We start from the raw sequence: 11,723 nt of genomic DNA on the forward strand, positions 1-11,723 counted from the left end.
TTGATGCTAACCATCATCCATATGAGAAAAAGTTGTCTCAAAAAAATTAAAGATTAAAAAGATAAAGTTTATTGCTGATAGTGTTTGAATGTAAAGTTCACTTGGAACAGTAAGAGCAAATTATTCTCTACTATAAACTTGTTATATTATAGGGAGCCACAGCCTGGGTATATGTTAAACATTTACTGGCAGTCCTGGCTGTATATCACCCCCACCTGCCTTCGAATCTCATCCTCCACCTCGGCCAGTAGAAGAGAGTCAGAGTGAGACACAATGGCACTCTCCTTCAGCCCTACATGGAAATAACATACTGTAAGAACATTTGCACCTTGCTGTCAAGTCTGCATGTACAAACACAGTAAATGGCCATTGAGAGTTTAGTGTTTCTGATGCCACCCTGTGTTCAAAGTGTGTAAGTGTTATAGTATGCCTGAACATTCAGAAGTCAATTAAAAATGTGCTTATTTTAGATATTCCGTCAATGCAATATTTAATTTCTCTATTAATATGAATACAGGGCAAAATGTCATCATACCTTTGAGCAAACACTGACGAACTTCCTCTGCCTCATAACGCATCCCTGTACTGTTGAGGAAGTTGAGAGGCAAACATGGTTCTGGCACGGGGTACTCAGTCACTTTCCCATTCACCACTAATGAAGTGGGGCACCACATGTGGGCAGGGATCTAAAACACATGCATCAGGAAATCAATTACAGCAAATATATTAACACAGAATACACAGTTGTGTGCAGTAGATGTACTTCTCCATCGTTGTGTTACACAATGCACATATTTCACAACACACAGCTTCCTAATTTCCTTCCTAGTTTGCTTCACAGATGACCTTAGTTCACTTACTTTTAATTTGATATTGAAGTTGCAAATGTGCACAGGGCAAACTGGAGCTGCATTTCAGACTGTTTGAATTTTATTTGATTATGCGGCCCTGTTGTCATGACCTACCCTGATTGTGCCCTTTGTGCCTACAATAATGGCATCATTGGGCAGCTGTATACCCGAAGAGCAAGTAAACACAGCCATTCTGTTCTTGGAGAACTTCAGAGTGACAACCACAGTCTCATCCACTCCTGCAATGACATGAACACATGCACATTTTATGAAGAGATAAAACAAAATACATGAATTTAGTAACACGGTTAAAAGAAAACAACATAAACTGTGGTAGACAAACAAAATGCAAAGAAGATGTTGAGTCAGAAAACTATGCTGTGTTTTATACTGAAGGATGAAAAAATAACTTTTATTGTGCTAGTTAACACATAAAAGAATGAGAGATAAGAGATAAGATGAAGTGAAGTCTTATCAGACAGGTACATGCCCTTGTTTAGAAAGTCTCTATTCACATACAATAGGAATTGAACTGGTGAAAAAAAACTTTACAAGCCCCAACTTAAAAACTCCCAACTGTTACATAATGAGCTACAACTGAGGTCAGTGGATGACAACCCCACCAGTATCAGCCTGTGTGACTTTTGTATAATGTGCTTAATGAAAAGAGAAAGCAGTGATGAGGAGGATGTCACATATCACAGTGAGAAACACTTAGAATGAACCAGGTATTTTTACCATTGCCAGTGAAAATACAGTACATCACCAAAACAATACTCCATGTTATTAATGAAGTGCAGCACTTGACCTTATGCCTGTTTTTACTCACCTGTGTCCACGCAGACCCCTGTGGCTTGTATGCACTCTGGCTTCTCTCCATTATACACCATGCATATGAACTGCAAGCAGTAGATGCCAATATCTAGCATCGCTCCTCCACCCAGCTCCTTCTGCGCCGATCTTGGTATGTGCATCACCGGCACGCCAAACTCCGATCTGACCATCTTAACCTCACCCACCTCCCCCTGGGCCAGAAGCCTTCTGATCTCCACAGAGGCCGGGAAAAACCGGGTCCAGACAGCCTGGAGCAAAAGGACAGGAGGTGTTTCATACAGTTACATTTTGAGTACATAAACTTGGGTCTTGCCAACTGATGAAATCATCATGAAACCATTTATTTTTAAATGTCTGCTGCTATACATCAGCAGAGTTTATACAGTAGAAGTCTCACTGGTAAATAAATCCACTGTGAATATGGGTGTTATATTTTAAGTTTAAACACATCAAATGAATAATATATAAAACTAGATCTTTTGCACTCTCTGATGAAAATGTGTGAGATTGCAGCCAGCCACTGGTAGGAGCTCCCAACAGCTGTTTCTGCTCAGTGCGTTAGACGCATAAAAAAATTATATTGCTGCATTTGCACTAAGCAGACACCAAAAACATTTAGCTCAACTTTTCCAAAAACCTCACTACATTTTGACAGACAGAGTTGTATGAAGAGAAAAAAATCACATGAGAACAAATTCCTAATGCTCAGAGTGTAAAGTGTGTAATGGACTTGCTTTGATTGAGGTGAAGAATGGAGAAAAAAAATATGGCTGTGAAAAGGATAATGTTTGTCTTTTTGGTCTGCTTCATCCGCACCTCCATGAGGAAGACGTCATTCCTCTTGGCAGAGGCCAGGATCTCCCGCACCTCCTTGGTGTTCATGGCCAGCGGCTTCTCACATAGCACATTCTTCTTGGCGTTTGTAAAGAGCAAACAAGTACTCAGATGGTAGGGGTGGATAACTCCAACATACACCACATCTGCACACACACAAATGCACAGACCTGAGAGAACATACTGTAAGAAGACACTGAAACTGAACTGAAAATCAGTAGAGATTCACCAGAAGGTTGGTGTTTGCTGTGTTGTTAAGTTTCAACTTTAACTGAAGAGTTCTGAAGCAGCAAGCCAGACACATCTGGTAGCACAGAGCATTTAAATTAAAAAAAAATGCAAAGAGCTATAACTCAAATCAAATTTGACCCTGGACTGATAGACACTAACCGATGTCTGGATCTCTGGCCAGCTCCTCGTAGCTGCCATATGCTCGGGAGATGCTGTGCTTTTTGGCAAACTCCTGTGCATCCTCTAACTTGCGAGCTGCCACAGCAACAACCTGTGAACATACAGTTTCAAATGATTACATTTTGCAACAAGCTGCTCTGCTCTTAACCTACTTAAAAGACACCAAAGTGTTGTTGCACTTGTTTACTCCAAGGCTGATATAAAGGCTTAAATCTGATTATGTCTTCCTAATATGTGTATATGGACGAATCACTGACTCATTATATTTTCTTGCATAGTCCAATTAAACATCTAATCTTATATTAGTAAAAAAAAAAAAAAAAAAAAAAAACTCAGCCACTGGTGAATGGATGTGGTCAAATATTGCTAAATGAATTAAATAGCTCGTGCTTCCCAGAATTACGGTCTCCCACTCATATTAATTTTGACTGAGAGTCTCTAGATTTAATTTTAGTCTTTTTGTTTGCTGCACTCAGTGAAGTGAGACAATTTGTCTCTTGAAATAAAACTGACATTATCTCAGGCTTAGTTTAAATACTTTGCCTTGATTTTATTGTTGTTGCGATTACAAAATAATAATAGGAGAAAGAACACTAAATAACAATAATAATTTCTATTAAAACACATGTTTTGAAACAAAACGGGCGAGCTGCACATGTACCGTAAGTATTGGATTGCGGAGTGGAGAAATCTTAAATGCCCACTTAGTGTATGTTTTACGGTATAAAAAAAAGGTAAGCCAAAATCTTGGAAATACTACGAACTGTCGCTTACAATGAGCACAGAGTCACCGGCGTCTGGATACAGCCTTTAGCTCGATAAAACTGCAGGCTGCAAATGTACAACATTATGTCTAAAGTTATCACTTATTTAGAGACAGATCTTTGAAGTGAAGTGACCTACTTGTAACCTGCAGAAACAACAGACAGTCACGGAGCGAGAACAAGCCTCGCTTAGTTCCGAATTTGAATCACAGTCTTGCATTTGAATAACAGGGTGTATTTGTGTGTGTACACCCACTCATACTGATACCTGATGGTCCTCAGCAGGCAGAGTTTTCAGGGCCACAGGTAAAATCATGACTGATCTTGCCCGCGCTGCAGATTCCCCACCTGGTTGCCATATTGGACGGCCAAGTAAGTGACAGAGGTGATTCTTCTGAACAGTGGCTGTTCTCTGCCACGAGGTGGAGACACAGTATTAAAGTTGACTGTGTGACGTTGCACAAAACACAACATGACGATGGTGAGGATTTGTGTTTACACAACAAAAACGTGACCTCCAGCGATCATAAGTAAGACCAGAATAAATGATCTTATCTCTTCCTCCTCCTCTGTGGAAAGCTTCCTGACTGTATTCATCAACAGCGCTTTCATTTTGTTTTTCTTCTTATTATTTTTAAATCTACTCTTTAATATCAGCAGTTTGTCCTCTAACTTTATTTTGCATTTGATTTTTCTCCACTGACCAGTAGTGTGAATTTTTCATTATTGTGTTGCTTTGGCATTTCAATTTCCCTGATGATTAATATCATATATGTTATATTTATCTATAAGTTTTTTTCATGTGTCTGTCAAATGTTTTTTTCCTCAATTATAATTCCTCAGAATTATATGCATTTCATTATACTATTGTTTATTATTATATATATTATATATATGTACAATATAAATAAAAGTTATTATAGATATTTTCACTTTCCACTGCATCTCTTCTTCTGCTTTTGATTCAGGATAGATTTGTGTGTGTGTGTGTGTGTGTGTGTGAATATAATCACCAGGAGTGGTTTGAGGTCAGAGGTTATCTACAAAATAGCCCCCTTGGTGCTGATAAGCAGACATGTGCAGGGATATTTTGTCAGGGCTGATATTTATCATGGATGGTCAGTTTATTTAACTTCATGTGGTAAATATAATTGATGAAGCTGTGACATAGACACAGTATGATGTGTATAGAAAGAAATGGGTATGTTAATGTCTATAATATTTTAACAAATTAATGTGTTTTCTTGAGGCATTATTCATTCCAGTTTTAAGAGTCCGGTGAGCCCAAAAGGTTGAGAACAAGTATTAAATGAGCCTATGTTCTTTGCTGACTCATAAAGGCCTTTCTCTGTCCTAACCTTGAAAAGCAGACAGCGCAGCCTATTTTTGTACGGAGAACATGAATCTATTTGTACACCGCTGCAAGGGTCAGACATGACAGAACACTCTGATTCAAACGTGCCACTCCAAGTCTCTTCCTCTCTCCAGCGGATGATATTTGAAATGAAACATGGCTTTCACAATCAGTCCTTTATTGGATTCATCAATCACATGCCTCACAGTGACAGCTGGGTTTGTCTTTAAAGGGCCTGGGACTTGATTACAGGATGGTGACACACAACATGGTTGCTCCGTTTGTTTACATGCTGATTTGTTTGGTTTAAAACACATTTTCAACCACATTTCTTCAAAACTGTGTCATGTGCTGTATATTAAGAATTTACAAGTCGTTTACATTGTCTCTCTGAGGTGGAATGACTGTGTTTGGAGCTGTGTCTTGATGCTAAAAGAATATATAAAGAACAAAGTCTATGCATGTACCAATAATTTACTGATTGTATCAGTTGAAAATGTTATCCCTGATGACACTGCATCTGCTCAGGCTTTGTCACACAGTGCCATGAGTGATCTGCTTATACCAAACAATCCAAAGCCTGCCCCAAGCAGCTCCACTCCCCGTTCCATCTGAGTAGGTTTAAGTCAGGTGAAACGGCCTGGCTTTTGGAGTGATGTCACTGGCTGTCCTGGCTGAAGACAACTCCCACCTGTTTCCTGATTTCATCCATGATCTCTGTCAGTAAGACAGAGTCTGCCAGAGGCATCCGTGGGCTCTCCTTAAGTCCTGTGGATGAGGAGGGAGTTGAGCACGGGAAAATCAAACTGATGTAACGTAAAGACATGTCTGTTTATAACTGCAGTTAAATTATGTACATATTCACAATGACGCATAAATTATGTCAAGGCAGGGATGTAAAGATTATGTAAATTGAAATAGGGAGCAAAACCAGTAGAAGTGTAATACTGTATAAGCTAGAGGGCATTTGAAGGACTGATAACAGCGAATCAATCTGATGAGTGCATTCATGTACGACTGTTCATCTGAACGTCAGTGACAAGCTCGTGTAATGAAACGGTTTCACTGAATTGCAGCGTCTCTCTTTTCAAACTCACCTTACCTTTGAAACAGGGGCTCAGGTTGTTCACACAGTTTCATCCATTTGAAGACAAATACACAGCTGTCCTTTCATCATGACCTACCCTTAAGCAGGCACTGCCTTACTTCCTCTGCCTCGTAGCGAAGCCCAGTGCTGTTGGTGAAATTCAGAGGGAGGCACGGCTCAGGCAGAGGGTACTCCGTCTCCTTGTCGTTCGCCACTAGTGCGGTGGGGCAGTGCATGGGGCCGAGAACCTGTGGGGCAAAAAAAAAAGAAAAAAGAAAATGCATTTTTTGTGTTAATCCAATCACTCAACTTGTAAATCATTGTATGCAGCAGGTATGGATCTTTGTCTGAAGTGCTTCAGTTTAATTAAATGTGAAAGTAATTAGGGGTCATCACTGTTTTTGCACGTCTCAATCATTTCTTAATCAAGTAAAATGTTCCTGAACAGGAACTAGCATAGCACACTTTAATGGAGCCCTTAGTGCCGCTGATGACAGCATCGTTTGGAAGGCGTGCAGCGATTGAAAAGCAACAGAAGGCCATCCTCTTCCTGGAGAACTTCATCACCACAACCACTGATTCATCCACTCCTGCCAAACATTAAAAAAAAAGTACATCTCTGTGAGTCTGGTGAATGGCAAACTAATAAAAGGATGCTAACAATACTGCTGCTGATATTTTTTTAAAGTTCCATTCAGTTCAGTTCATTTCAGGTCATTTCAATACACATTTTTTTCTTATCAGTGAAGTCAGTTCAGTGCAGTATTATTCAGATTTACTGGCACAGCTTTCTGATTAAAAAAGAGGTCACGAATGAGCACTACATTTTTTCATATAGTGATAGAATTGTAAAATATAAAGATAACTAAAAAAATAAAGAAAGAAAGAAATGCCCATTATATGCAGAGTGTGATTGTCTTACAATGAAGGATAACTTGTTGTGAGACATGCAGTTACATATTCCCCTGCCAGTGTTACAGTATTACTGTATTCTCCGGGGAGGATTTGGATTAGCCTGACATTTTAAAGATAAGTGTGGGATTTTCTGTGTGAGGAATTCTTCCCCGAGGTGTTTACATTTTGGACAGTTCATTTAAAAATGTGATTTTTCTGTCTGCGTTTCTCCTGCATCACACAAGAGATTCTTCTATTTATTTAATTTTTTTTATGGCGAGCAGTTTAAACAGGCGTTTTGTGATCACTGATTCATGCTGTGTGGTTAATGATACTAATCTACATCCCACCTCTGCTGCATGACCTGTGTGCTGAATCATACCTGAATCAAGCAGCACCCCTGTGGCCTGGATGGACTCTGGCCTCTCCCCGTTGAACACCATCAGGACAAACTGCAGGCAGTACACGCCAATGTCTAGCAGCGCCCCTCCGCCTAGCTCCTTCTCCACTGAGCGGGGGATGTGGAGCTGGGGGGAGCCAAAGTAGGCCTTTACCAGCTTCACCTCCCCTACGGCCTCCTCCGCCAGCAGCCTGCGCACCTCGGCATGCACAGGGAAACAGCGGGACCAGATGGCCTGGGAGGGACAGAGGTGACAACATGGCACAGTAAACAGCAACAGTAAACAGTTTATGCTGGAGTTTTCACATGAGCTGCAGTTTATTACCACTTTTTATATGAGCACTGTGGCAGATGTGCTACTCAAACATGACACGACATGTCATGTCATGTACCATGACCCATAAACACTCCCAGGACATTCAGGGTTTCGCTTAATTTCTGATCCCAGCAAAGGAAGTGAATATGAGTACTTTCCAAAATGTCAAATTGCTGCTTTAAGGTTTAGCATGAATGTGTGTGAGTGAAAGGACTTTGGGGGCAGCTCTTTTTGGCCTCACGGTCTCATGTACTGCTTATTAGATTACTTAATAGCAACTGAGTCCAAATTCTGTTTCTGCATTCAATACTTATGGATGCATTTTCACAAAAATACTAAGGAGGAAATTGACATGTTTTGATTATTACCCTCCAAACACGCACTTCTCTCTTTATTGTGTTAGTGCCATGCCTGAAGCTCTGACAAGGGCTGAATTGAGGGGAAGCTCAACCCTTCTTGGATGATGACCTGGATGACTTTGAATCCTCACAAATATACCACAATCTGTGCTAACCCCTACAGCAAACAAGAGGCCACTAAGCAAATGACTATATCCTTTAAACCTTACCTCCATCAGGAAGACATTGTTTTTCTTGGCGGCAGCGACGAGGTCTTTCACCTGTGTGGAGTTCATAGCAAAAGGTTTCTCACACAACACGTTCTTTCCAGCCTTGAGGAACAGCAGACCAACTCGCCAGTGCTCAGTGTGCAACACTCCCAGGTACACAATGTCTGTCAGGACACAGATGTTCCACAGTGAAACCAACACACACACACACACCCATCATCTCTAACTTTGCAGCCAGCCTCTTAACTCACCAATATCTGGGTCGTTGGCCAGCTCCTCATAGCTGCCATAAGCCTTAGGAATACCATGCTTCTTGGCAAACTCTTTGGCACGCTCCAAGCTCCTTGATGCGATGACTGCTATCTGTACATAGGAGAGAAAAACACACACATATTCATCACACTGTTGCTCTGTCAGCAGCCCTGTTGACTTGCAAGGGAGATGTCTTCTGTGACAATGAAGATGTAGTGAGCTTGTTTGCACTTGGTACCTGGTGATCTCCGGGAGGAAGAGTCTTCATGGCCACGCTGAAGTCATGGCTGATCTTTCCGGCGCCACAGAGTCCCCATCGGGTCGCCATGTTGAATTGGATGGTAAGCGACAAATGAGCCGGGTGTTGCTTTAGTAAAGATCTGAGCTGCTGGCGAGTTGTGACCTTGGGCAAAGGTTGCACGTTCGGGGAAGAAACGTACTAAACTGTCATGCCTTAGTGCCGGCAGCACTTCATGGAGAAGGCTCCCTGCATTTATATGCTGGGGAGGCAGGATGTGTCACCTTCCCTCTGCTCCCACCCTGAGGTAGAGGGTGTAACACACGCACATAAACACACACACATACATCCTGCTGTGTTGTTGTGTTGTTGCTGAAACAGACATTTCAATCCAGGCTGAAGTGGTTTGCACCGGTTGTCTCTAACAATCTGTAACAGGACTATCATTGGGGCTCTCGCCCATCATTAACAAAGAGGGGGGAAAAAAAGTTGCACAGTTTAATGTGTACAGCCCGGGGTGAGGGTTCACCTTACCCACAGATCAGCACTCTCCTACAGTAGTATAGGTCATGTGTTGGAAGCAGGGCACCTTTGTTCCCACTGAGAGAGCACTGATTACCTGCGATGGTTGACAGCCGCACAGAGGCCAATGATTAAACCAGAGTCTCATGGAGGTTGCTGGGATCAATGGATATGCTGGGTTCACAGAATGCTCATGGAGCCCGCAGCAGGGTAATTTAACTGGCCAGTAAGCTGAGCCAGGATGACTATGGAAAAGCATCAGCTCAGTTGCCCTTGAGCTAAATATTATCCGTTTAGCCAGACAGGCGGTTGCGTAAACTCCCTGCCGCATGCTGCCAGTAGAGGACACTGTGTTGTCAGCGGAGTTTAGTTTCTCTCTCAAGCTCTGAGGATTTGGCATGGCTCATTGTAAGGAATTATATAAAGGTTTGCAAAATCAGGTGAACCAAGAAGGGGGGGGGACAGAGGCACTTTGGAAAGTATCTCCCAGCAGTCATAGAGAATTTCTGGATCAGTCTGTAAAGAAAAAACAAGGATTCAGTCATGTGAGGATCTCATTACATAGTATGACAATAATTCTCCAAATGTTTCAAATTTGAAACACATGAAAACACACTATAGATACGTGTAATCAACTGCAATCAATGTGACCTACATTCACTCATTACCTTGTCCAGTAATTACAGTCTTGAGTATGTAATATCTTCCTTTTTTTCTCATTTCCTGTAGGTACTGTAGGGAGGAGGTTGGATTTACATGAGAAAACAGTGTCAGTGTCAGCAGCATCTTCATTATAAAAGAAAAGTTATTTTATCAATGACTCTCCTCGCTGGCTGCTTTTCTTTTGTATTTCACTTCCAAATGAATTCTGGGAGCTGTGTGCCGTTGTCATAACAACAAGGTACCAGCTGGGCAATTTGTATGCAAATGGCAGTGGGCTTGGCCTGATATCCCTGCCTATACCAAAGGACCTGGTTGCCATGGGAATGCCCAACTCCTAAGTAATTTTTTTTTCTTTTCTCTCTCTCTCTCTCTCTCTTCTCTCTCTCTTTTTTTTTTTTTACTTTTTTGAGGGAAAGGACACAGCAGCATTTTTCTGGCATGAGCCACACTGTGACATCAGCACAGGTGTTAAGAAAAGAGGTAGAAGTGTGAGGGAGGAGGTGTAACCTGACAGGGCAAGTGCAACTAGATTTTGAATTGGTGTGAAGCAATGAATTGGTTCCGTTGCTGCCTGACTTGACTGCCAGCAGACGGGCACACACAGTGCAGAGGCTCAGGTGGTCAGAGAGGGGCGTTCTGGACAGGACTTGGACAGGGTTGCCCGACAGCCGCGCAGTGGGACCCAACTGCTCTCAGCCCTCAGCTGCGCCATCGGTGCTTGCTTTTCATCGGAAACTAAAACCCCCAAACTTCCCTGCTGAAAAGCTCCACTCCTCTGTGTGAGCTCAAGGTCATGAGGAGGGTGAGCCTGAAAACTGATCAGTCTTTCAGTTTTAATGAAGAGTGAGTCTGCATAGGGTGGAGTTTGAGGGCCTGGGGTTTCTGCTGGCCTGATGAGGCTGGCAGGGACGGAGGCTGGGCTCCAGAAAGTCAACGCTGATGAGCCGAGTCATTCAGAAACCTGGCATGCGGAAGGAAGCCAGCGCCTCATTAATTCAGCATGGCCAGGACAATTGCCTTCCACTCATATCACTTCTCACTGTCTTTATTTGATTAAGAATTCATGCATCATCTCTTGCCTGCGTCACTATTCCACCAGGACGTGGAAGAGTGGGTCACGTGACTGGTCACAACAGTTTCCTTGGAGGGGGTGGATCGTTTTGCCTGTGAAGGTGGTTGATCACAGCGGACAGTTTTGTTTCACACATTGTCACGTCATTTCATCTGTGTATCTTGCTGTCAGAAAGACTCTGCCCGCCTTTGTCATTGACAATGGCAATGAACCAGTGTTACAGTAAAGCCTCTAAACGCAAATTCTGTTAATGATCATGCCAGCACTTGAAAGAACTACTTTATGGAAGTGCATACATAAGGCCTGCTTGTTATTTGGAAAAAAAATTACTGATGCTGTTTAACTCTTTTTGAATTTAACATATTTTCTGAGCATCGTAAAGGCTACAATGTGATTCTGCAACCCCAGTTACCATGTAACAGCTCTGTATTTCATCAGCAACTTTAAGTTAATGGGAAATAAAAAGGACCAGAGAGAGGCACCCTAATCCTATTTTGATTGATGCGGATATGCAGAGGTTTTTTCCTCCCTCCTCCAGCTGTCAGTGTAAGTGAGAGCCATCTTGCCGCGGTGTATTTTTTGTGTGATGGGGGAGAGGAACTGTATTGCAGCAGTTATGGGAGCACCATCACTCCTTCATCTCTGTCTCAAGGTCACTGCAGA

The 11,723-nt window shown here is 42.1% G+C and overlaps 2 protein-coding genes across 2 annotated transcripts; both read right to left on the minus strand.

The window, feature by feature from the left end:
* Positions 1 to 46: 46 nt before the first annotated feature.
* dhdh.2 (dihydrodiol dehydrogenase, tandem duplicate 2) lies at positions 47 to 4,068 on the minus strand. The gene is given in 8 exon segments (XM_018666825.2): positions 47 to 292; positions 536 to 686; positions 966 to 1,090; positions 1,681 to 1,933; positions 2,502 to 2,665; positions 2,910 to 3,021; positions 3,963 to 3,998; positions 4,000 to 4,068. Coding segments are annotated over 8 exon segments (1,005 nt in total). The 5' UTR covers positions 4,054 to 4,068; the 3' UTR covers positions 47 to 182.
* Positions 4,069 to 5,212: 1,144 nt separating this feature from the next.
* On the minus strand, positions 5,213 to 9,091 carry dhdh.1 (dihydrodiol dehydrogenase, tandem duplicate 1). Its single transcript, XM_018666674.2, has 7 exons — positions 8,804 to 9,091; positions 8,565 to 8,676; positions 8,314 to 8,477; positions 7,412 to 7,664; positions 6,601 to 6,725; positions 6,233 to 6,383; positions 5,213 to 5,816 (listed from the first exon to the last, which is right to left on the minus strand). The coding sequence occupies exons 1-7, from the start codon at positions 8,891 to 8,893 to the stop codon at positions 5,707 to 5,709; spliced, it is 1,005 nt and encodes a 334-aa protein (XP_018522190.1). The 5' UTR covers positions 8,894 to 9,091; the 3' UTR covers positions 5,213 to 5,706.
* Between the last annotated feature and the right edge of the window lie 2,632 nt (positions 9,092 to 11,723).

Source organism: Lates calcarifer, linkage group LG2 (assembly GCF_001640805.2).
Source record: "Lates calcarifer isolate ASB-BC8 linkage group LG2, TLL_Latcal_v3, whole genome shotgun sequence".
NCBI lineage: Eukaryota > Metazoa > Chordata > Actinopteri > Centropomidae > Lates > Lates calcarifer.

Excerpts from the sequence above, each read along its gene's own strand:
- dhdh.1 (XM_018666674.2), bottom strand. The coding sequence starts at position 8,893 with ATGGCGACCCGATGGGGACTCTGTGGCGCCGGAAAGATCAGCCATGAC. Across the intron at positions 8,677-8,803 it reads TTCCTCCCGGAGATCACCAG|ATAGCAGTCATCGCATCAAG; the intron begins GTACCAAGTGCA and ends TCCTATGTACAG. Across the intron at positions 6,726-7,411 it reads AGGGGTGCTGCTTGATTCAG|GAGTGGATGAATCAGTGGTT; the intron begins GTATGATTCAGC and ends AATGTTTGGCAG.